Source organism: Zalophus californianus, chromosome 8 (assembly GCF_009762305.2).
Source record: "Zalophus californianus isolate mZalCal1 chromosome 8, mZalCal1.pri.v2, whole genome shotgun sequence".
Taxonomy (NCBI): domain Eukaryota; kingdom Metazoa; phylum Chordata; class Mammalia; order Carnivora; family Otariidae; genus Zalophus; species Zalophus californianus.
The window spans coordinates 111,028,517-111,053,303 of NC_045602.1; the positions used below are offsets into that span (position 1 = coordinate 111,028,517).

At 46.7% G+C, this 24,787-nt stretch overlaps 1 protein-coding gene across 1 annotated transcript in view; it reads right to left on the bottom strand.

Moving 5' to 3' along the window:
• The window catches only part of TMC2 (transmembrane channel like 2), a 65,092-nt gene that overhangs the window by 34,761 nt on the left and 5,544 nt on the right, over window positions 1-24,787 (bottom strand). The window contains exons 2-5 of the mRNA XM_027623864.2: window positions 17,862-18,180; window positions 14,612-14,764; window positions 3,370-3,460; window positions 61-142 (exon numbers count right to left, since the gene is read on the bottom strand). Of these exons, the coding sequence (XP_027479665.2) occupies window positions 61-142; window positions 3,370-3,460; window positions 14,612-14,764; window positions 17,862-18,180 (645 nt within the window). The remainder of the gene's footprint in view (window positions 1-60; window positions 143-3,369; window positions 3,461-14,611; window positions 14,765-17,861; window positions 18,181-24,787) is intronic.

Consider the following 24,787-nt stretch of genomic DNA (forward strand, 5'->3'; position numbering starts at 1 on the left):
CCAAGCCCTTGGAAAACTCTTTAGTAAACCAGCTAAACACAGCTACGCCAAAATACTCACTTTCAATGTCCTTGATCTTCATTTCCCAGGGTATACATTGAGTCTTGAAATTATCAAAGTCTCTCTTAAACTTGACCCACTTCTGAAATTAAACAGGTAATATACTCAGTTCACTAACATGTTGCCTTGGGGCCTGGAGGGACACACGGGAGGGACATGTTGTTGCTGACGTGTCAACACCAAAGTCAGGAGCAGGGTGAGAGAGAAGCCAGCACAGCATAATGCCTTGTGTTTGTCTGTAGTGCTGATAAAATTTCACGTTTGGACGGTGTATATATGAACTTAGGAATTCTGTATATACTTTTGGCTTGGGGGATCAAATTGGGTTAGCAACCTCTGATGCAACTTTTTTTTTTTAATCTCAAACATTCAAGGGGGGAAAGAAATCTCACAACTCTCACATCCACATTTGGCAGACAGCCAAGTGCCTAAATCTGATAGGAATTGTTGCTCAAGCCCAGCAGTGTTGGAATTGGTAGAACCTCAGCCCATGGCTTCCATTCTTCTCCTGGTGAGAACAGCCTGTTTTTTTTGTTCTTGTTCTTGTTTTTGTTTTTCTGAAAGGAGTTAGGAAGGCATTTTGCTTTTTTCCTTGGTCCCTTCCCAGCTCCAACACTCAGAGTTTGTACCAGTTGGAAACCTGAGTAGCTGTCTGTCTGCTGATTGGGTGAAAATTTGTCAATCTCAAGGGGGTTGCTCTCCAAAAACCCTACTCCTTGGAAATACATCCATTTGGAACTTAAATAAAAAAACTCATAGAAAACAGCGGACAAAGAGGTAGTGGGGAGAAGATCCTAAGATCAGTTTCTATTACTACAAAGGTCTAAGAACTTGCTCATGAAGGAAGTGAGGTTTCCCGTGTAAATTCACTAAAGGCTCAAAAGGAAAATTTATCTGAAGGGATCAGATACGTTTCCAGACCTGCAGGCTTTGAACGTATCCTGATGGGATGATTGCTATACAAGGAAGGAAGGCACCTGTCGAAAAGGACTGTGGTCAGAGGTGCAGTAGAGAAGAGGAGCCTGGTGGATAACAATAGCAAAGCTATCCCTCAAACAGGAAGGGGTGTGGAAATTAACAGATGGCGGGCATCAGGCATTCCAGTCCCACTGCTTTATCTACCTTCCCTAGCTCTGATTCCACGCTCAAAATTCATTTTTGGTGGCTTATTTGGTTTTCTATGTAAGTCTGTCTATAAAGAAAGCATTGCCTATCACCTGGGCTGTGAGTATTTTGGTTTCTATGGTAGTGATTTGTGGTTGCAAGTTAACCGATTGGAATTGGGATTATGGTCTAGCTACCCACATAAAGTAATTCTACTATCAAAAATAAAAGGTGCAGCTGATGTGAACTCCTCACATTTCCAGTTCTCTCATGGTTATTTCTCCTTGTAAATTAATAATCCAGCACCTGGTTTTACCTATCAGTCTCAGAAGCTTTATTAATATGAGTCTTCCCCTGAGGGATGGATCCCCTGTCAGCGTGCTGATAAAATCAGTACAGAATATAGACTTGCAAGAACGAGGGCCAAGAGGGATAATGAACATTGTCAAAGGGGGCCCCTGGGGACAGCCTGCCAGTTAGTCGATCACTTGGCAACCATCTGACAGCCCCTCGAGGCTGTGGGCATCTTGGCCTGAAAAGTGATGCCCTGGAGGTGGGGCAGAGGTCAAGAAAGTCTCGGAGAAGCTCAGCATTGAAGCTCTTATCCTTCAGTGGTTTAGAGAATCAGAAAACTGGGATGGAGTGTAGCCAGAAGAAGACCCCAGCTCCCTTCCTCAGAGCCACGTGAGATGGTAGCTGCAGTCCTGGGACTGGGTTGTTAAATGTGCAAGTTGTCTTGGTCTCCAGCTCTATATAGAAAAAGGATTTCAGGGCGCCTGGGTGGCTCAGTTGGTTAAGCGACTGCCTTCGGCTCAGGTCATGATCCTGGAGTCCCGGGATCGGGTCCCGCATCGGGCTCCCTGCTCGGCGGGGAGTCTGCTTCTCCCTCTGACCCTCTTCCCTCTCGTGCTCTCTATCTCTCATTCTCTCACTCTCTCAAATAAATAAATAAAATCTTTAAAAAAAAGAAAAGAAAAAGGATTTCAGATAGTGGGTGAACAAGACGCGGGCAAGCTACGCATTCTGTGAATGAAATCCAGATCTGAATGACTGAGACACCCAGTGAGGTCTGAGAAATAGTATCGCAGAACAAGGAAAAGGGGACAAGACTCTGCAATTTTTGAAAAGCACGTAGGCTACATAACTAATTTTGAGAAATGATTCCCTATTCTTACTGGGATACAAGAAATAGGGTTTCTAAGTAAAAGATAATTTGGGATTTTAAAAAGAATGTAAGTGAAGTGTGGAAGGATTATAAGGTAGCTAAGAGCTCAGTAATCGAAGGAAAATAAGCATTAGATGTAATAAAGACTATAATTGAAACAGAAGAAAATGGATTCAATGATACTGGGAATAAAACTGAGAAATTTCTGAGAATGCAAAGAGAGAAAACAAAGAATTTAAAACAACGAAGGAAGGCAAACACAGACAGGATTGACAGCCATCCTTTTCCTAGGGAAGAAGCTAGAACTATTTGCTAAACAGAATTATTTATTGAAGGTATATTTGAAGAGCACGTTCCTCAGTTGGAGAAAAAGAAGATGTAAGCATGCAGTTAAGTGGTAAATAGTTTCTAGATAAAATTAATAAAATGACCCATGGATAGTCATCAGGCAAAAAAACTGAAAAAAGGAGAAAAAAAATAGTATTAGGAATAAAAAAGACCCAAACCCAACATATACAGAAAGTAATTCCAAAAATTATGGGACCACCATCTTCAAGTTTTTGGTAATACATATGAAGATCTTAATGGAGTAAATGGGTTTTTGGAAGAATATGAAATATCCAAACGTCCCCCAAGAAAAAGATAAAACTCAAATGCACCAATGAACAAAGAATACATGAAAAAACTATCCAGGTGTTATATAAAAATGGACGATTTATCAAACAATGTGTCTGGGTTTGGAGCTTGAGAAATAAGATCTCAGTGCTTTAACCTCATCAGTTTTGTGAGTTTACAGTTCTTCACTGGAGAAGAAACGAATCTCAGATACACTGAAGTCCTCGCAGATAAATGTAGAGAAATTGACAGGAGACAGTTTCTATTCCTGGACAAATCAGCTGGTTGGCTGGACCTCACACTGAGGATTCTGGGGGAGCTGAACAGAAATGGAGAGCCTGGGCAGGTGCCTGTGATGGTCACCTGGGTTCAGAGGCTGAGCAAGCCCTTCCGAGGGTTTGGCTTGCTGCCTCTGCACCACCCACCTTAGCCACCAGCATCCTATAGGCATACAGTCGCTTGCCTTTCCCCTTTCCCAAGACTCCTTCGTACTTCTCCACAAATTCTTGGGCCTCCCTGGTTAGGAAAAAAAAGGGGGGGGTGGTAGAGGCAGAACTTCAATTAACACCAAACGAAAAGAAATCTGAACTATGAGAGAGCATATGTATATGTGGCTGAAAGCCTGAAGTGTTTTTATACCCCTAGTTAGAATGTAAGCTCCGTGAAGGCAGGGTATTTTGTCTGTCTCGTTCATGGAAGTTTCCCAAACGCTAAGAAGAGTGCTTAATACATGATAGGCACCTGTAGGCAGAATTTTGGCCCCCACGACTTTCGCCCCCTGGTGGCACACCCATGAATGGCAAAAGGGACTTGGCAGATGGAATTAAAATTCCGGAATTTAAAATTGGGAGATTATCCTGGATTCTCTGAAAGGGCCCAGAGGAATCACATGAGCCCTTAAACCCAGAAGAAGAGAGAGAGTCAGAGAGAGAGAGACGTGGCAGAGGGGGAAGTCGGACAAATCAGAAGCAAGAAAATTCTCCACCCTCTATTGCTGGGTCCCTTGAGAGGAAGCCACATGGAAAGCAAGAGAAGGAAGCAAATTCTGCCAAAACCCAGCGAGCTTGGAAGAAGACCTCTAGCCCCACATGGGAACCTCAGCCCTGCTGATACCTTGATTTTAGCGGGGTGAGACCCTGCGCAGGGAATCCAACCATGCCACAGCTGGATTTTTGACCAGCAGCACTGTGAGCTGGTAGCTAAAGGAGTATCGTCTTAAACAGTTATATTTGTGGCCCATTTGTTGCAGCAGCAATAGAAACAGACACAGCAAAACAGGTGAGGGGGATGAAGGGGTCAAAAATTCCAGTTATAAAATAAGTAAGTCATGGGGATGTAAAGTACAGCCTAGGGAATATAGCCAATAATATTGTAATAACGTTGAATGGTGACAGATGGTAGCTAGACTTATCGTGGTGAGCACTGCGTGATGTATACACACGTGGAATCACGCTCTTGCACACTTAAAACGAATATAATACTGTATGTCAACTCTACTTCAGTGAAGAAAGGGAAAATGAATACAGTATTCAGTAGACATTTGTGGGACTGCATGAATGTTGAATGAGGGAGTGACTATATCCCGGGAAGGCTGGATGAGAAACACATGGATCAGTTTGTCTATTTCGTATCCGGGGTGGTGTGCTGGGGCTGGTGAGAACGGGCTCCCGAGTACCCAGTGTTAAATATTCAGGAACTTGGCCACCCAGCTGTTAAACTGTTGGTAGCTTGAAATTGGCCATGGTGGGAGTATTTAGACCATGGAAATCAGCAAAGGCTGCAAATCAGGCTCCCTTCATCGCAGCCCCCAGAGAGCCAGTTTTTCAGCAGTCCCTGGATAGAGCCGCACAAATGGAGGAGGATTCCTTTCAGGATGGCCAGGAGAGGGCGCTGTGGAGCTGCGTGTCGGCTGCTACGGCTACAGCCCCCACTGTTTGCTACACGATCCCTAACCCACCTCCAAAGTCTATGTGCAGGCAGATCAAGCGTCAAAGTCACATTCTAACCTCAGGTTAATCTTGAAGCTGGTTTTATTCCGATGTCTCCCTATTAATGAGCCTGACTGTCTAGCTCCCGAGCCCCCGAGGTCAAAAGCTGGTCTGTAGGGGATTAAGCGTCCTTAATGGGATCAGCTCCCTGTTTCCCCCCCAAGGCAGGACATGTCCTGGCAGTTAGTTATCTGTGGCTACCAACACAGCCATGCCACGAAAAAAAATGTTTTCATGAAATTTGTATTTTTGTTCTCTTCCTGTATTTTACAAGTGAGCAGAGGCTCCTAAGCCCTTGGAGTTTGTGAGTTTAAATGCACCAGCTTTTGGGGCACCTGGGTGGCTCAGTCAGTTGAGCGTCCGACTCTTTGTTTCGGCTCAGGTTATGATCTCCTGGGCCGTGGGATCGAGCCCCACCTGGTCGGGCTCTGCGCTCAGTGGGGAGTCTGCTTGGAGAGTCTCTCCCTCTGCCCCTCTCCCCAGTCTCTCTCTCTCTAGAATAAATAAACAAATCTTTAAATGTGCCAGCTTTTAAGATTTGGGGACTTCAAGTGAGAATTCTCCAAAAAGCCAGCTCATCTTCCTGAGCCATTGGGCCCAGCAGCAAATGTTTTTCTTTTTGATATCCAGACTCTGTCTCTAGACCCCCAGAGAGCCCTCAGGAGAACAGAGGGCCGTGCCCAGCACTGGGTACAAACTCTGAGGACCAATCACTATGAAAAGCCCACCTGGTTTAAGAATTTTGGTGGACACAGAAAGCTTTTCTGGATACAGGGAAGATATGGAAATAGTAACAACTAACTTTTTGCAGCAAACTCCTTTTTAAACATGTTACCTATAATCCAGACTGTCCCATTCTTCCTTACCAGAGAGTATTTGGTTTATGGAAACATTGGCTCCTGCCCTGTACTTCCCGATTGTTGCAAATCTTACTTCTGTAAGGTGCTTCTGTCCCCTCCTTGTCACCAAGTGTCCTTTGAAAAGGGAACTTTCCGCAAACCGGCCTCTCTTTTTCCCTCAAACCTGATGGTGTGTGGTTAATGCAGTGAAAAGGCAAGAGAGGAGGCATCCTGTTTTGAGGAAGCTTTTAGGGGTGTGGATCTCAAGGTCACCTTTGGCAGGTGATGATTAACCCCTCAGGCCCCTCCAGCACTCAGCAGAGGAGGAAGTTACTGGAGAAAAGGCTTTCAGGCGCAGACACAACTCAGACCACACTTCAGAATCCCCCCACGTTTGCCTCCTGGAAGACCCTCCTTGTGAGTAAAGTGAACACAAACCAGTTGGGAAAACACGCTTAGGATGGCCAGTGATGGGAGCACCTGGGTGGCTCAGTCGTTAATCGTCTGCCTTCGGCTCAGGTCATGTTCCCAGCGTCCTGGGATCGAGCCCCGCATCGGGTTCCCTGCTCAGCGGGAAGCCTGCTTCTCCCTCTCCCACTCCCCCTGCTTGCGTTCCCTCTCTCACTGTGTCTCTCTCTGTCAAAGAAATAAATAAAATCTTGAAAAAAAAAAAGAGGCTAGTCAGTGATGGCTGCTGGGAGGGGAGGAGATGTGCTGTGTGGTTTTTAGTGCCAGAGCCCCAGGCAGGATTCTGTGCCTCGCAGGGTGGCAGTTTTCCTCTAGAAATGAGGATAATGATACGAGAATCAGGTGCATGAAGGCACGCACTGTGAACATAGCGATTTCATTCGGCAGGCTTCTGAGGAAGCGGTAGCTCCTAGGGTGGACAGCTGGTCAGACTCTGTTAGCTCAGGGGGCTGGCGTGAGGAGCCCCTGCTCCCCCAGGTGCCTGGACCAGGGGCTTGGTAACGTGGCCTTCCACAATGGGAACACTCTGAAGCTGACCTATGGCATTTCTCAGAGACATTATATACCTCCCCAAACTCCTCCCTGGTGAAGAAGGCGCTCAGGTTCAAAATCATACTTAACTTCGAGATGCAGAGGTAAAAACAGACACAGGGCAGCTCTGTGTTCCTCACAGAACGTGGCTGTCCCATATGGAACACTGGGAGAGAGTAGGAGCCAGCCTAAAATCTAGAAGATGCCTGGAAGTAGGAAGGAAGCAATGATGGTCCAAAGGAGGTGGCTAGGGGTTGGTACATAAAGGGTATTGTGACTTCCTTTTCAAATACATCCTCTTCTGAGGGAAGCCAGTTGCCATGTCATGAGGACATTCAAGCAGCTTATGGAGAGAAACTGAGGCCTCTTTCTTTTTTTTTTTTTAATTTTTTTTCTTTTTCTTTTTTCTTTTTTTTTTTTAAAGATTTTATTCATTTATTTGAGAGAGAGAATAAGATAGAGAGAGCATGAGGGGGGGAGGGTCAGAGGGAGAAGGAGACTCCCTGCTGAGCAGGGAGCCCGATGCGGGACTCGATCCCAGGACTCCAGGATCATGACCTGAGCCAAAGGCAGTCGCCCAACCAGCTGAGCTACCCAGGTGCCCTAAATTTTTTTTCTTTTTAGATTTCATTTATTTGTTTGAGAGAGAGAGAGACAGAGATAGTGAGAGAGAGCACAAGTGGGGAGGAGAGGGAGAAGCAGGCTCCCCGCAGAGCAAGGAGCCCGATGCGGGGCTCGATCCCAGGACCTCGGGATCATGACCTGAGCCGAAGGCAGTCACTTAACCGACTGAGCCACCCAGGCACCCCCTGAGGCCTCTTTCTAACAACCAGCACCAACTTGTCATACATGTGAGTGAGCCACCTCGGAAGTGGATTCACCAGCCCCATTCAAGCCTTCAGATGACTGCAGCCCTGTCCAACATCTTGACCCAATGTTATGAAAGACTCCAAGTCAGAACTGCCCAGCTAAGCTGCTCTGGATTTCTGATCCATAGAAGATAGTAAATGTTCATTATTGTTTTAAACTACTAAGTTTTGGGATAATTTATTACACATCCCTAGATAATACACTGTAGAACCCAAACCACTTGGTGCTGACACATTTAGGTTTGTTATGTCTTCCTCTTGGCGGATTGACACTTTTATCATTCTATAATGTTCCTTTCTGTCCCTCTGAATTTCCTTTACTCTGAAGTTGACTTATTTGGTATTTCCATAGCTTCTTCTACTACTTTATTTTGGTTAATGTTTGCATGGTGTATATATTTTTGCCATCTTTATACTCTCAACCTACATATATCATCATATTTAAAGTGAGTTTCTAATGGACTGTATGCACTTAAGTCATTTTTAAAATTACTCTCCTGGTCTGTCTTTTAATTGGTGTATTTAGACCACTTACACTTAATGTAATTACTGATATGTTAACATTTAAACCTACCACTTTACTTTTTGTTTTCTGTTTATTCTTTCTGTTTTTCATCTCTGTATTCCTTTTTCCTGTAGGTTACTTGAATATTTTTTAGGATTCCATTTTGGTTTATCTATGACGCTTTTTAGTGTTATCTCTTTGTATGGTCTTTTCAGTAGTTGCTCTAAGTATTACTATATATTACCATACAATGTAATATGTAATGTAAGGTGTGTGTGTGTGTGTGTGTGTGTGTGTGTGTGTGTGTGTGTATTCAATATCTACTGGTGCTGACATTTTACTAGGTAAAGTATAGAAGTGTTACCTCCCTTTATGTCCCTTTGCCCTCCCATTTATAATTGTCTTAAATATTTTCTCTATATTCATTGAGAACCACATTAGATGGTGTTATAATTTTTCTTCAACTGTCAAACATAATTTTAAATACTCAAGAGGAGGGCGCCTGGGTGGCTCAGTTGGTTAAGCGACTGACTTCGGCTCAGGTCATGATCCTGGAGTCCGGGATCGAGTCCCGCATCGGGCTCCCTGCTCGGCAGGGAGTCTGCTTCTCCCTCCGACCCTCTTCCCTCTCATGCTCTCTATCTCTCATTCTCTCTCTCTCTCAAATAAATAAATAAAAAATCTTAAAAAAAATAAATACTCAAGAGGAGAAGGAAAATCTATGACAGTTTCCAATATTTTTGCTCTTACCATATTCTTCCTTCCTGATGTTCCAAGATTCTTTTATCATTTCCTTTTTATTTAGAGAATTTACTTTAGCCATTCTTTTAGGGTAAGTCTGCTGGTAGTGAATTCCTCTAGGTTTCCTTCATCTGAGAATGTCTTGATTTCTTCTTATTCTTTTCTTTTTTTAAGATTTTATTTCTTTGAGAGAGAGAGAGCACGCGTGCACACACATGCACATGAGCAGGGGGAAGGGCAGGACCCTAAGATCATGACTTGAGCTGGTCAGACGCTTAACGGACCGAGCCACCCAGGTTTCCCAATTTCTTCTTCTTCTTCAAAGATGGTTTTGCTGGCTATAGAATTCTGGGCTGACAATTCTTTTATTCAGCACTTGAAAAATTGTGCCACCTTCCTTTGTCCTCTAGGGCTTCTAATAAGAAATTTGCTGTCATTCTAATTGTTTCCCCTTATAGGTAATGCATCATTTCTCTCTGACTGCTGGTAAAAAGTTTGACTATGATGTGTCTTGACATGGATTACTTTGGGTTCATCCTGTGTAGGGTTTATTTAGTTTTCTTGAGCCTGTAAGTTTTGCCAAATTTGAGAAATTTTTAGTCATTATTTCTTTGAAGACTTTTTCAACCCTACCCTCTTTCTTCTCTTTTCTAGGACTCCTCCCCCTACCCTCTCATATCCAGGATGAGGGATGTGGAAGAAACACTAATGTTTGAGCATTTATTATAGTCCCACATGTCCCTGAGATTCTGCTCATTTTTTTTTCCTCCCAGACTATTTTCTCTCTATTGTTCAGATTGGGTAATTTCTCTTACTCTGCCTTCAATTTCATTGATTGTTTGCCTTCTCCATTCTGCTGCTGAGCCCACTAATCCAGTTTTTTATAATTTCACTTGTATTTTTTTACTTCTAAAATTTCTAGTCTTTCTTTACATCTTCTATTTCTTTTCTTAGGCTTTCTATTTCTTCATTAGTTTCATGTGTTCATAATTGCTAGTGAAGCACTTTTATGATAGTTTCTTTAAAATCTTTGCTACGGGGCACGTGGGTGGCTCAGTCGTTAAGCATCTGCCTTCAGCTCAGGTCATGATCCCAGGGTCCTGGGATCGAGCCCTGCATCGGTCTCCCTGCTCAGCGGGAAGCCTGCTTCTCCCTCTCCCACTCCCCCTGCTTGTGTTCCCTCTCTTGCTGTGTCTCTGTCAAATAAATGAATAAAATCTTTAAAAAAATAATAAAATCTTTGCCAGCTAATTCCAGCACATATGTCATCTTGGTGTTAGCATCTTTAGTTGTCTTTTATCATTCAGCTTGGGATCTTCCTCGTTCTTGGTAGGATGAGTGATTTTCAGTTGAAGCCTGGACACTTTGGATATTATAAGACTCGGGATCTTGTTGAAATCTTCTGCTTTAGCAGGCATCCTCTGCCACTGCTTCAGTGAGCGAAAGGGATGCTGTCTGGTTGCTTCCAGGTGGAAGTCCATGCTCCTCACTTGGCCCACTTTGGCATCCAAGGCTGGGTAGGAGCTCTTCATTACTGCTGAGCAAGGATGGGAGTTCAGGCTTCCAACCAGTTTCTCCTCACATCTTCCTGGCTAGGAGGGATGCCTTGTTACTGCCAGGTGGTGGTGAAAGTCCAGACTTGCCTTGTGGCTTGCACAGACACCAGAGGGAGAGGGACAGTTCCTTACTGCCCGGTGGGGAGGAAAGTCCCTGCTCCCCACTCAGCCTCCTCTGATACCACTCTGGTGGGGGCACTGGGGGCACCAGTTATAACCTGGCAAGGGAGGAAATCTAGGCTTCCCCACTTGGCCTTTGCTGCCAGGGGCAAGGATGGGGCTGCTGTTCTGTTTGTGGGGCTTGGCTAGAGTAAGACTGTTATTGCCTAAGAGTTTTCTGTCTTGCCAGACTGTCCCTTTCCTGGTCCTTTGACTAGAGAGAGCAGATTTTTCTTGAGGTGTTTTTTTGTCTGTGCGTGTCCATCCATGTTTCTGGGCTGCCAGCTTCTCTAATATCCAGTCTGGGAAATAGAGGGCAAGAAGAAAATCCCAGGGCGCCTGGGTGGCTCAATTGGTTGAGCGACTGCCTTCGGCTCAGGTCATGATCCTGGAGTCCCGGGATCGAGTCCCACATCGGGCTCCCTGCTTGGCAGGGAGTCTGCTTCTCCCTCTGACCCTCTTCCCTCTCGTGCTCTCTATCTCTCATTCTCTCTCTCTCAAATAAATAAATAAAATCTTAAAAAAAAAAAAAGAAGGAAATCCCAGAACTCAATGCCCGATCAATCCTTTGGTCCTGAGGTCCTTAACCAGACCGTCTTCTTCTGTCCACCTTTCTGAGTTTTCTTATGTTTGCTTTACAGATAATGTCCAGGGTTTTAGTTGTACTTAGTGGGAAAAATAGGCAGAAGAATATCTACCCCATCTTCCTGGAAGTGGAATTCTTCAGATCTCTCTGAAGAAAGCAAGCAGCTTGGGTAATTTTCTAAGATATCAGGCTTCTGATAAAGTTGAGAAACACACCTGATTAATTCTCTGGTTAAAGCAAACATCCCTGACTCATGGGCCTTAGAAGCTCTTTTGCCAACATCATGGCCTATCTTAGGTTCTTAATAATACCTTTTGCGATACCTTCTCTGATCCATCTTTGTTCCCCTCCTCATCTCCTCTCCACAGTGTCTGCCACAGAAGATGGTCAAGCCTTAATAATGGCAAGAACTACTATTTACCAATTGTACACTGCGTGCTGGACACTTAACATAAATATTCTGAATTGGTCCGAACAACTCTACAAGGTAGATATTAATTATTATTCCCATTTGTAAATGAGGAAGGTGAGGCTCAGAGGGCTTCTTAAGGGAAGGAAATCATCCTGAGGGCCACTGACTAGCCAGCCAAAGCCACCTGGATGCAGCAGGGGTGGGAGCGCAGGTTTGCCCCAGTTCACCACTGGTGTTCTTCATGTGTTACAGTCCTTCCTTGGTTGTCCCAATAACTGTGCCCATGTCAGCCAGCCGCCTAAGTGGGCCAGAGACTGGGGTCTCCACACCATTGCTTCTGAAAAAAAAGATGTAGGGGTGCCTGAGTGGCTCAGTCAGTTAAGCGTCTGCCTCTTGATTTTGGCTCAGGTCATGATGTCAGGGTCATGAGATCGAGCCCCGGGTCGGGCTCTGCGTTCAGTGTGAGTTTTCTTGGGATTCTCTCTCTCCTTCTCCCTCTGCCTCTCCCCCAGCTCTCTCTAAATAAATAAATAAAATCTTAAAAAATAAAAATAATAAAAGAAGACGTAGTCTGGTAATGCTACTTGCAACGGAAGACCTCACTGCCAGAAGAGGAAATCATAGAGGATGCAAAGGGATACATTCTAGAACGTTTAGTAACTCTAGAGAGATGGTTACCAATGGAGAGTGCAGGCACCAGAGCCAGAACCCCTGAGTTCAAATGCTAACTGAGCCACTTAACTCACCTTGCAAACCAGGGGCAAATGACTTGATTGCTCTGTGTCTCAATTTGCTCATCAGTACATGGGGGACAATAAGAATAGTCCCTGTATCACAGGGTGGCTGTAAGGATCAAGTGGGCTGTGACACACACCAGCACTCAGAACAGTGTCTGGTACACAGGAAGCCCTCAGCAAGTGGAGGCAATTTACCAAAAAGAAAGAATCGTGAAAGATGAATGAGACACAGCTCTGCAGAGCAGAGCATCCAGTCAAGTGAGGACACAGTACCTTGGGGATCAGAGGGACCATAAATAACTCAGCCTGAATGCAGGGAGGGCACTGGGGAGCTTCCCTGAAGAGGGGACATTGGCCTGAGTCAATGTCAAGCAGCTTTCTGCTGCTGGCAGAAAGCAAAGATCTAGGCAGAGGCGCCAGCTTGCTTAGAGAGAGGCAGAGGCTCCCTGGCCTTAGACTTTGAGTCTGGGAGGAGGAGTCTTGGGAGAGGGAAGAGGAAGGAGGGCGGCCTGCAAGGGAGAGGCCAGTGTTGGCTGAGGATCCCTGCCCCAGGGACAGATGCATGGGTCTGTTCAGCTTCCCAGGCTTTAGCCACTTCCCACTCACCCCAAGAGCAGGAGCTCTGCCCTCGGGCTGGAGGAGATGTCAGACCTCTCCTCTGGGCAGCTAGACAGCCCTCAGGAACTTTCCCAGTCCCTGCAACTTCCAGCTGGCTGGAGATCTCATTTCCATAAGCACTTCGGTCGCTCTTTTTCCACTGTTAATAAAAGATGTGTTCAGGTGACACCTGAGTGGGGGTGAGGCTCTGCGAGGGTGACAGATGGCTGTTCTGCGCCCCCTGACAGGAAAAAGAACCTGGCGCCGAGGGACTAGGGAGAAGAGTCTCAGAGAAAGGGGCTGAGAAGGCAGACAGCCACTGCCTAGAGCTGTCCCTGCCACCCGAACTGTAGCCGCCAGCCGCATGGGATGATTTAATTGAAACAAATTATTATTATTAACATTATTAGTATTATTTTAAAAAAACCAAAACCATCTGTGTGTTGGTCACATTCACTACTCTTCAAGCGTTTACTGGCCACCTGCGGCTATTGGCTGCAGTGTTAGTTTGGATTTAGAGTACTCCCATCATCCCCAGCGCTTGTGGGTCCGCACTGGCCGGTGGGTACCACAGGGACGCATTTCTTCCTGTGGCTGTGTAGGACACGATATAATAATTTGCTGGCATGGAGTAAGCTCTGTTTACCAGAACCCTGTCCCGTGTTCGTACAGCCAGCATCTTGGCGGCACCTCTCGGGGGCAAACCGTGAGGCCCAATGTGTCAAAACACAGCTGCCAAATTGTTCGACGTAATAGAGGGTGAGGCATTTGACTTGAGCGATGGGAAACTCATGTGTGAGAGGAGCCAGGGAAAAGGGCTTCATGAAGAGGGAAGGGGAGAGGGAGTGCCCCCCCAACCCTGTGGCAGAAAAGCCAGGGGGGAACCTGGGGGGAAATGGTAATGTTGGATGGGTTTTGTTTTAGTTTTTTTTTTTTTTAAGTAGAAAACCAGAAGTTAAGCAATGTGACTCTCACAGCAGGGACGTGAGACTCATAAAATGCTTGGTGTGCCGGCCTTTCATATGGAAGCCGGAGCTGAAAACAGGAGTCAGGGCCTTGGGTGTGAGGCCTGAACAATATTCATGGAGCATCATGGCAGGCTTGGTCCGGGGTCAGGCACTCAGGCCACGACAGTAGCTGAGACAGACCCACTCCCTGCTCCCCCCGCCCCAATACACACAGGTGAGTGTGCTACACAGGGAGCCGTTCTGGGTGCCTAAAGAACACAGAGGGAGTTCTGAACTTGTCGAGGTGGGCGGGGGTGTCACAGAAAGCCCCCCAAGGAAGGTATGTCTGTGTTGGGTTGTGAGGGAGGCACAGAAGCCACGGGGTGAAGGGGAAGGGGTGTGGGACCGAGGGAAGTCAGGCAGCGTGGAAAGGTCGGCTCTAGGCCAGACCGCCGTGATCCTCTGTCTCTCCCGCCAGACCCTGTTCGGTGCTGGCCAACCGCAGGGCCTCCATCAACAGCCCCCCCCTCAGGCTTGTCTGGGCTCTAACAGCCCCCCACTCATGCACTGTGCTTGTGCTGGGGAGCGAAGGTACCAAAGCAGAGCGGGAGGGTGAATCCCCCTTCCTGTCAAGTCTTCTTGGGGCCGAGAAGGGGAAGGGGCTCTGGGGCCATCGGAAGGACCTGAGGCTTTTGGACATCAAAAGGCCCTGGTGGACCACCACCCACTCACCTGAGCTCCCTAAGCTTTTTCGTCATGGGCCAGGGCTTGTTCCGCATGGTGGCAATGAGCTTCTTCGAGTCTTCCACCTGCTCCAGGATCCGGGCCCGTTCCTCCTCTGACAGACACTCTGCTCCAGAAGCGCTGGAGGCCAAGGACGGTGGTCTGGAGGCAGGGCCAGGGCAGAGCAAGGGAGAGTGAAAAGCTGGCAAGTGTCTTCAGGTGCTCTGTGGAATGCAGAGAAGCCCACAGGCAAGGCGGGTGGGCTGTGTTCCCTGGCCCTCCCAGCCCTGACCACCCCTCAGAGGCCCGTGCCTGCCCAGAAGCCCTCAGTGACTCCCCCTGCCTGTCAGAAGAAGCCACCACTCTGTCCTGTGGCCCAAAGCACCGGGACAGTTGCCTCCTCCGACTCCATTTCTCTGAGTCCTCCCCACCCACCACATTTGAGCACAATTCTCTGCTCAGTAGAAATATAACCCGAGGGCGCCTGGGTGGCTCAGTCGTTGAGCGTCTGCCTTTGGCTCAGGTCATGATCCCGGGGTCCTGGGATCGAGCCCCGCATCGGGCTCCCCGCTCCGTGGGAAGCCTGCTTCTCCCTCTCCCACTCCCCCTGCTTGTGTTCCCTCTCTCGCTGTCTCTCTCTCTCTGTTGAAAAATAAATAAAATCTTAAAAAAAAATTATAAAAAAAAGACATATAACCCGAGCCACATGTTGCAATTTAAAATTTTCTAGTAACCACATTAAAATGACAAAAGGAGATGGCCAAGTTAATTTTAATGATACATCTCACTGAATCCAATGTGTCAAAAATTGTCATTTTAACATGTAACCCATATAAAAATTATTAATGGGATATTTTATATTCTTCTTGTACTGTCTTCAAAATCTGGTGCTCATCCCACAACCACTGTGCGTGTCAAATCAGACATTAAATTTTCCTCGAACATATTTGATCTGTATCTGGGATTTCATAAAATTTGTAGTTGAAATGGTAGATTCACATACCCAGGTTGTTTTAGACATACTTAAAAGTTTCCCAACAAATGAGTCAAGTAGCAAAAGGTCATTTCCCTTTGACATTTGCTTCTGCATTGACAAAAGCAGTTTGCCTTTTATTTTTAAGAGGAAATGCACTGGCTTCAAAGTTAAATTGATTTCAAAGCTATAGCTGTCTGTCCGAGTTAAGTAAATTCACAAACTCTTGTGTCAACCCCCTAGTATTAACACTGCATTAAAAAGAAAGGAAATTAGGGCACCTGGGTGGCTCAGTTGGTTAATCGACTGCCTTCGGCTCAGGTCATGATCCTGGAGTCCCAGGATCGAGTCCCGCATCGGGCTCCCTGTTCAGCAGGGAGTCTGCTTCTCCCTCTGACCCTCCCCCCTCTCGTGTGCTCGCTCTCTCTCTCTCACTGTCTCTCAAATAAATAAATAAAATCTTTTAAAAAAATAAAAAAAATAAAAAGAAAGGAAATTAGAAATTCAGTGCCTTGGTCGAGTTGGCCACAGTCCAAGGGTTCAGCACGCCGGCTGGTGGGGACGGTACTGGACGGCACAGGGGCAGGCAGCTTCCAGCTAGAACCCCTCTCCCCACGTGAGGAGCCTCAGCATCTCACAGACAAGACGATGTATTCGCCTTCCACAAAATCTTCGTTCGTGTGTGCGCTCCTTACAGCATCCTTCACTCCCAGACTCAGTGACTCTGGGAGGGACACCAGCCCCCCGAGGTGAGGGGGGGGTGCAGGAAAAGGCCAGGCCCCAGCTGCCTTCTTAGCAAATTCCATAAACGGAAACACCAGGATGTGGGCTTGGGTTAGAGAACAATTTACAGCAGTGCCTGTGAGTCTTAATTTCTGAGGAATTCAAAGAGGACAGAGGTGAGAGGCGGGGTCCCAACCCTTCACTGCTGGGAACCCTTGGGCACATCCCATGATGGTTGCCTTTGAGTCTTTCCACGGGGGTTCCCTCAGTCTGGGGCTGGGGAGCATTCAGTCATTGCTTGTTCAAATGCCACCTGTACTTTGATGACCCGCTGGAATGCTTACCTTCTCCGTGGAGGAATCCTGATGTCCCAGCGCTCCCCCAAGAAGGCATTTCGTTAAATCCTTTCTCAGATACATATTGCTTTCTGCCTTGTCTTGTGATGACTGATGCCCATGGCCTATCTCCGCTGCTAGACTGTCAGCTGCTGGGAACAGGACTGAGTCTTCTCTGTCTCTCTGTGCCCTGCCCCTGCACTCAGCTGACTTTGCATCTGCCATCCAGATATCTGCGGTCTGTTTGCGGGGGGGGGGGGGGCAGCCTCCCTCTAAAGTTCAGGACGCTCCAGGGCCCAATCAACGTGCATTCAAGTTCTCTTTAAATTGCTAAGGGCACCATGCTTTCTTTACCCCCTCAGCTGATGTCCAAGGACAATCAGACAGTAGACAAAAGCCCCAACCAAGCCAGGAATGGCTGGCATGGGTGACAGAAGAAATCAGTGAGCCCTTTTGAGGGCCCCAGTTCCCTCTGTAAAGGTGGAGAGGTCCGGTGGAAGAGCCTAGAACCCTGTGGGAAGGAACATCATCTTCACCGTGACACCAATTCCTTCAACTATTTCAAAACCCTCCCCAGCCATTATCAACGGGGATTCTTAAAACATCCCAAGAAGTGAGTAAAGCCAAGATTAATTAAAAAAAAAAAAAAAAAAAGCCAAGGTTCATTAAAAGCAGGAGTAAAAAAAGCCGAGGGAGGCCAAGAGAAGCTGACGTTCCATCAAAATTTGTAGCCAAGGATGGAACTGATTGGAATCCCTGAAGGTCCTCTAGATCGAAGCCACGTATCACAGAAGAGGACACAGGTCCAGATTGGGGAAATGGTGTGCTTAAGTTCTATGGTGACTGCTAAATCCAATTTTGTTCGTTTCTCTCAGTGCCTCTTCCAGAGCTGTGGTGAGCCACCAGCTGAAATTCAGGAGACTTGGGATCTTATCCCACCTGGCTGCCATGTCACCTCCCCGTTCAGGGCTTCCTGCCAGACAGGGGGCACTGGCCCTGAGAGTACCCAGGGGCCAGTCGGCCTGGGATGACCAAGATCCTCCTCCCATTTCTGCCGCAGATGGGGAAGCCAGGGTCGTGGACAGGGCAGGGACAAACAGAAGCGGATGAGAGCGGGGTCGCCTATACCAGGGGAGGGGGCCTCAGCCCTTCATCAGGGGAGGGAGAGGGGCCACGGGAGAGGAGGGTGCCGATCGAAAAACGCACCTGAACCAGAATCACAACATACCTGTGTTTCTTCGGCCGCTTCCACATCTCCTCCTGCCTTGACACCTCCTTTTCCGTCTTTGGGGGAGCTCTCTGCTTCTTGAGGGAAGCCCTCCCATCTCTCTTCCTCCTCCCCTTGGACGTCCTCTCTGCGGAGCTCCGCCCCTGCTCCCCCAGCGGCTCCAGGTGTCTCCTGCACTCCGCCTGCTTCCTCCGGGGAGACCCTGGCCTTGGGCTGCCCCCGGCCTGCTCCTTCTGGCCAGGCTGAGCTCCGCGCCTGCCCGCCGCACCTTCGGCTCTGGCAGCCTGCTTCCGTGAGGGTCTCCTCCCGGACCTGTCACCTGCAGGAACAGGAAAGGGACAGTTCTGGCCTCGCTGGCCTCCACCCCAGGAAAATGTCCCCGGCTGTGAGGAATCAGATGTCCAAGATGCTTCCTGGAGCGGCTCCAAAGGCCACTTCTTTGGAGACTCTGGTTTGGGATGAGAATTAATGTTTCCCTCCTCTGACTACTTGGCATTACCAGGCTCTTGCCTAAACCTCAGGTAGAAATCTAGGCACATGCCTTTCCTCTTCTTGGGTGTGTAGTTCCTTGGGGTCAGAACTGAGTCATCTCCTGAGCCCCAGGGCCAGCCAAGCATGGGTCTCTGTTTGGCAAGCCTGGACCACTGGCGAGGAAGGGCTGGGCAGGTTCCTTTCCCCAGGAGCTGCTGCCTGACGTGTCCCTGCCTTTGAGTGTGTGTGTATGTTTGTAAGCCATGACTTCGCGGCATTGGCCAATGGCCTGGTTGGACAGAATGGACAGTATGAAATTTCCTCAACAGTTTGCCCAACAGCTACACTAAGTACAACACTTCGTATAAGCCTTTACGAATTAAATGCAGGGAAATTATCATGCAGTTCTGGTATTAATAACCAACGTCTCCACCATTTACTAGTTGGGTGTCTTTGAACAGGTCACTTGACTGCTCTGAGTCTCAGCTCATCTCTAACATGGGGGATGTTCATCTTACTCCATTAGCTTGTTAATGAACGCAGAACAGGGACTAGAACAGTGACTGACATCTGAGAATGGATGTCATTACCCTAATACTTTTACCCCGAAATAAGATATTTTTTGCTTATAGGAAAAGCACAGGTTTCGAGCTAGACTGCTTTGCCTGAAAAGATCATTTCTATCATTTCTTATCTCTGTGACCACAGATAAATTACTTTTCTGCTCCTCAGCTTCTTCATCTGTAAAATGGCTCTAGTATCTCCCATTTCCTTATGTGGCTGAGGGGCGGGGAGGGTTAATTAAAAGCAGGAGTAAAAGGTCCGGCCGGTGAGAAGTACTCAACAAAGGCCCCCTCCCCTCCTGTCTCCAGCCTGCCTTGCCGCTCTTGCACTCTGAGGCCCCACATCCGAGTGGGCAGTGCCTGGAAACAGTATTGTGTAGGGCACTTGTTCTCATTGCCCACACGGGCCCCCATCCAGGCTTTTCTGCCAAGGGCAGGGAGATTTTCCCAGCTGCATTGCCAAAGCCCCAACTTTGGGCACAGCAGAGGAGAAGTTTGCCACCTGCCATTCCCAGCAACAGTGATAGAGTCTGGGATGTGGAGTCCCAGGTTCCCAAATTCTCACCTCTACCCTCCTCCTTACCCAGCCTCTCACGGTTGTGCATGTAATATGGTGGCCCCAGAGGGATTTCCTCTCCGCTTCCCTGACCCTTGAGATTTTACACTCTGAGAAGCAAGCCACCCTGTCAAACAGCAACCAGAACTAGCCAAGGATAAGTGGGGCTGGGTTTGGGCAGACTGAGCCGGGGATTCAGAGTCTGGATTTCTGGGCTTGAAGTCTGGTTCTGATGGCTGTTGTCTGGGTAGCTCTGGGCAGGTTGCTTATTCTTTCTGAGTCAGCTTCCTTGTAGATACTCCAGTCAGTGCTGGTGGTGGTCTATCCAGATCCCCATCACCTGGCCACTCCATCCTCCCCTAGCTGCCATGTGTGGTGGCTCTAATAGTGCACAGGTTCTCCCTTCTTGGTTGATGGGAACCATCTTGCTGGGAAATGTCCGGAAATTTACATCCCTTTCCTCTCTTTGAGTCAGCCCATAGCCACATCCTTGCGTCTCTTGCCCTTCTCTTGCCCTGCCCTGCTTCCCTTACTCCACACCTCCTGAGATCCGCCCTTGATAAATTGCATGCTCAAGAATCCCTATCTCAGGGGCACCTGGGTGGCTCAGTCATTAAGCATCTGCCTTCGGCTCAGGTCATGATCCCAGGGTCCTGGGATGGAGCCCCGCATCGGGCTCCCTGCTCAGCGGGAAGCCTGCTTCTCCCTCTCCCACTCCCCCTGCTTGTGTTCCCTCTCCCGCTGTGTCTCTCCCTGTCAAATAAATAATAAATAAATAAGACGCTTAACCAACTGAAAAAAAAAAATCCCTATCTCAGGCTCTGCTTCCAGGGAACCTGACCGATCTATAGACACCTATCTCAAAGTGTGGTAGGGAAATCCAACCAAGATAATATCTGTCCAAGTGTGATGGAAGCTGGAGCATGCTAGATTTGTGAATGGAATTTGCACTGAGGTTCAGAGGGAAACTGCTCCAAGTTCTCTTTTTGGGTTTCAAACTAGGATATTGGTGGCATTTTCAAATGGACAAGGTGCCTGCCTGCCTGGCCAGCTGAGTTGGCCAAGAACTCAAAGGTCTTTTATTCACTAATTCACTCACCCATACCAAAACATTTATTGATCATTGACTAAATACTACACAGGCTACAGCAGCAAATAAGACTAACAAGATTCTGTCCCTCAGCACGTTCTGAGTTAGTGAAAGAGACAATGTGATCAGTTCTATGATTCAAGAAGCACAGGGGTGGGCTTCACCCAGACTTCAAGCAAGGCAGGGGGAGGGACAGTGGGAGAGGGAGAGAGAGAATCTTAAGCAGGATCCACACCCAATGCAGCGGGGCTTGATCCCACAACCCTGAGATCATGACCCAAGCTGAAATCAAATGTCAGATGCTTGACCAGCTGAGCCACCCAGGCGCCCCAGAAGGAAGAAACTTCTAAACTGAGATCTGAGATCTTATTCTTTTTTTTTTTTAAGATATTTATTTATTTATTTATTTATTTATTTATTTATTTATTTATCTGACAGAGAGAGAGAGTGCACAAGGCGGGTGGGGTAGCAGGCAGAGGGAGAAGCAAGCTCCCCACTGCCCAAGGAGCCTGATTGTGGGACTCGATCCCAGGACCCTGGGATCATGACCCAAGCTGAAGGCAGACGCTTAACAGACTGAGCCACCCAGGCGTCCTGAGATCTTATTCTTAACTGATCCAGAGAGTTTGTTTAAAATAATGCTAGCAACAATGTATTGGATGACTGTAGCTTATGGATAAGTGAAATGAATGGCAGCAGCGTTCAAGGGAAAGGAAGGAGGAACTGGGAACACTCTGTTATAAGGTAGCTGCACTACCCATGAGGTGGTATGGTGTTATTTGGAAGCAGACTAGGATGAACTACAAACGGATATTGCAAACTCTAGTAAAACCACGAAGAAAAGTTTAAACATCTTTTTTTATAAAGATTTTTATTTATTTATTGAGAGAGAGAGAGAATGGTAGAGAGAGAGCATGAGATGGAGGAAGGTCAGAGGGAGAAGCAGACTCCCCGCTGCGCAGGGAGCCTGATGCGGGACTCGATCCCGGGACCCCAGGATCATGACCTGAGCCGAAGGCAGTCGCTTAACCAACTGAGCCACCCAGGCACTCCACGAAGAAAAGTTTAAAAAAAAGAAGTATAACTGATATGCTAAAAAAAGGAGAGAAGCTGGAATCATATGAAATGCTCAGTCAAAACCACAAAAGGTAGGCGGGTGGAAGACAAAAACAGGAACAAAGAACAAGGGCAATGGATAGAAAACAGCAACTATGGCAAATATTAATCCAACTATATCAACAATCCCCTTAACAACAATGGTCTAAATACACCAATTAAAGAAAGAGATTGTCAGAGCCGATAGTAAAAAAGGCCCAACGAGAAACTGTGTAGAAGTCCACTTTAAACATAAAGACCAATACAGATTACAAGGAAAAGGTTGTAGGAAAATATGCCATGCTAGCACTAACCCAAAGAAAGCTAGAGTAACTGTACTAATCTCAGACAAAGCAGATTTTAGAGCAGGGAAAACTACCAGGGAAAAAGTAGAGCATTATATTACATAACGTTAAAGAGATCAGTTCTCCAGGGGAGCCTGGGTGGCTCAGGCGGTTAAGCGCCTGCCTTCGGCTCAGGTCATGATCCCAGGGTCCTGGGATCAAGCCCCGCATCGGGCTCCCTGCTCAGCGGAGAGCCTGCTTCTTCTTCTCCCTCTGCCTGCTGTTCTGCCTACTTGTGCGTGCTCTCTCTCTCTGTCAGATAAATAAATAAAATCTTTAAAAAAAAAGAGATCAGTTCTCCAAAAAGACATAACAATTTTTTTAAAGATTTTATTTATTTATTCATGAGAGACAGAGGGAGAGAGAGAGAGAAGCAGAGGGAGAAGCAGGCTCCCGCGGAGCAGGGAGCCCGATGCAGGACTCGATCCCAGGACCCTGGGATCATGACCTGAGCCGAAGGCAGACGTTTAACCATCTGAGCCACCCAGGCGCCCAAGCCATAACAATTCTTAACATGTATATGCCTAACAACAGAACACCAAAAACTGATAGAACTGCAAGGAGAAATAGGCAAATCCATGATTATAGTTGGAGGGTCCAGCCCCTTTGTCAGTAATCAAGAGATCCAACAGACACAAAGTCGATAAGGACATAGTTAAACCGAACAGCACCGTCGATCAACTGGCTCTAACTGATGTTTATAGAACACTTAATCCAACAACAGCAGAATACACATTCTTCTTGAGCCCACATGGAACATTCACCGAGAGAGACTACATTCTGGCCCATAAAATAAATGAGTAGTCAGATATTGTTTCTAAGACACCCACGATCCTATCTTAAGTGTTCAAATCTGACGACTTCTGATTTCTTTTTTCTAAGACTGACTCCTAAGTGTAAAAGGAAGTAAAATAACTTTCAGAATAACTTTTGTACCTAAAACTGTCTTTGAGATTTCCCAGAAGGTCCTGGAAAAATCACAAAAACTTATTCTTCCACCTTACGAAAAAGAGAGGTACCAGAAACAATAAGGATTATTTGATATGTTATGTTGGAGTTTCATGAGAAAAGTTATCAAATCAGAAGAAATTCTTAGCCTTTTCTAGGTTAAACTGGTGTAGGTCGAATGTTTAAATGTTTCAGCAACTGTATGCTCTATGGCAGTTCCTAGAGATTTGTCATTGCCCTTGCTGTCCATGACCTGTTTCCATAATCAGAGTCTTGAAAGTGCTTTGCCTGATGTTAGGCAACAGTAAGATAATCAGGCATAATTCAGGTGTCATTTAAAATGTTTACTTGGTATGAAGTCTTTAATTTGAATCTGGCATCTTTTAAGCCAGTGCTTTTTTTTTTTAAGATTTTATTTATTTACTTGAGAGAGAGAGAGCACATGAGAGGGGGGAGGGTCAGAGGGAGAAACAGACTCCCCACTGAGCAGGGAGCCTATTGCTGGACTCGATCCCAGGACTCCAGGATCACGACCTGAGCCGAAGGCAGTGGCTTAACCAACTGAGCCACCCAGGCGCCCTAGGCCAGGGCTTTTCAACTGGAGATACATATCAGATTTACCTGTGGAGCCTTATTTAAATACACATGCTTAGGGGCACCTGGGTGTCTCAGTTGGTTAAGCATCTGACTTTTTGATTTTGGCTCAGGTCATGATCTCGGGGTCCTGGGATTGAGCCCCATTCCAGGCTCTGTGCTGTCTCTCTCTCTCCCTCTGCCCCTCCCCCCACTCACTCACATGCTTAGGACTTACTCTGGACTCGCTGAATCTCTTAATATTCTTGATATCTTTTTCTTATAAGCTTGATATATTCTTGTTATGTTGTATGTATGTCTTTATCTAATTATACATTATACCTCAAGATATTTTCTCTGTAAAGATTATGTTTAACCACCTTTATAAGTCAGAGATAATGTTCCTTGTCTGTAAAAACATGCTTAATCATTATAAACATTTTGCCCAAAACTTTTCGATTGCCTTATTGCGTTTGTTTTGCATCCTATAGGAACGACCAAATTTCCTGGTCAGTTTCATTATGGCTATGAAATATTTCACTTTTGAAAGTTATCAGTAATAAGTTAACCATAGCCATTTTAAGTTTCTGTCACTTACAGATACCACCTGTTTTACCCTGAAAGTTCCTTGAAACCTCAACTGTAGGCTAGAGTTTTTGATTTCAACCAAAAGGACTTTCTCAGAACCCTGATTAGAAGGACTTCAGCGCATACTGCTAACAACTAGCACAGTAGTGAAACTGTCAAGGGATTGATTCTTGGATTCATGTCCTTCATCTGAAGAGACATCCCCATCCTCAAATTACTGAAGACCATCCCTACTGGTGACCTCGGGCTGAGGGTTAAAGCCGACAGTCTTTGGATAGAGACAGCTGTGCCCAAGATTCATGGAACAAGACCAGAGATTGTCACTTTGTAACCTGTATTCCTCTGTTTTCTATTCCTTAATCTAATTCTATCCTGTGCTAACTTAAGGCTATTTTTGATTGGGTTACTAATAAGCCTCTATTTCTAATATTGTTGTTTGCATCCTTAATCACTCCTTGGAATGAATCCAATACCCAGCCAGTTACAATTCACCCATGAACTGGCTAAAGTACATATTTCCCTTGGGAACCACTCAGCTTTCTTTGGTCCCAGCTCCTTGTAAGAAATCAGTTCCCTGGCTCCCTGGGTAACTGGACTCAACCACTGGGCGATGTATTAGGTGGTAAATTCCACAACGGGCCAGGTGGTGAGAAATCTCAACCCCCATCGCATCTTAGGAGGGCCTTGACTCTGTTGAA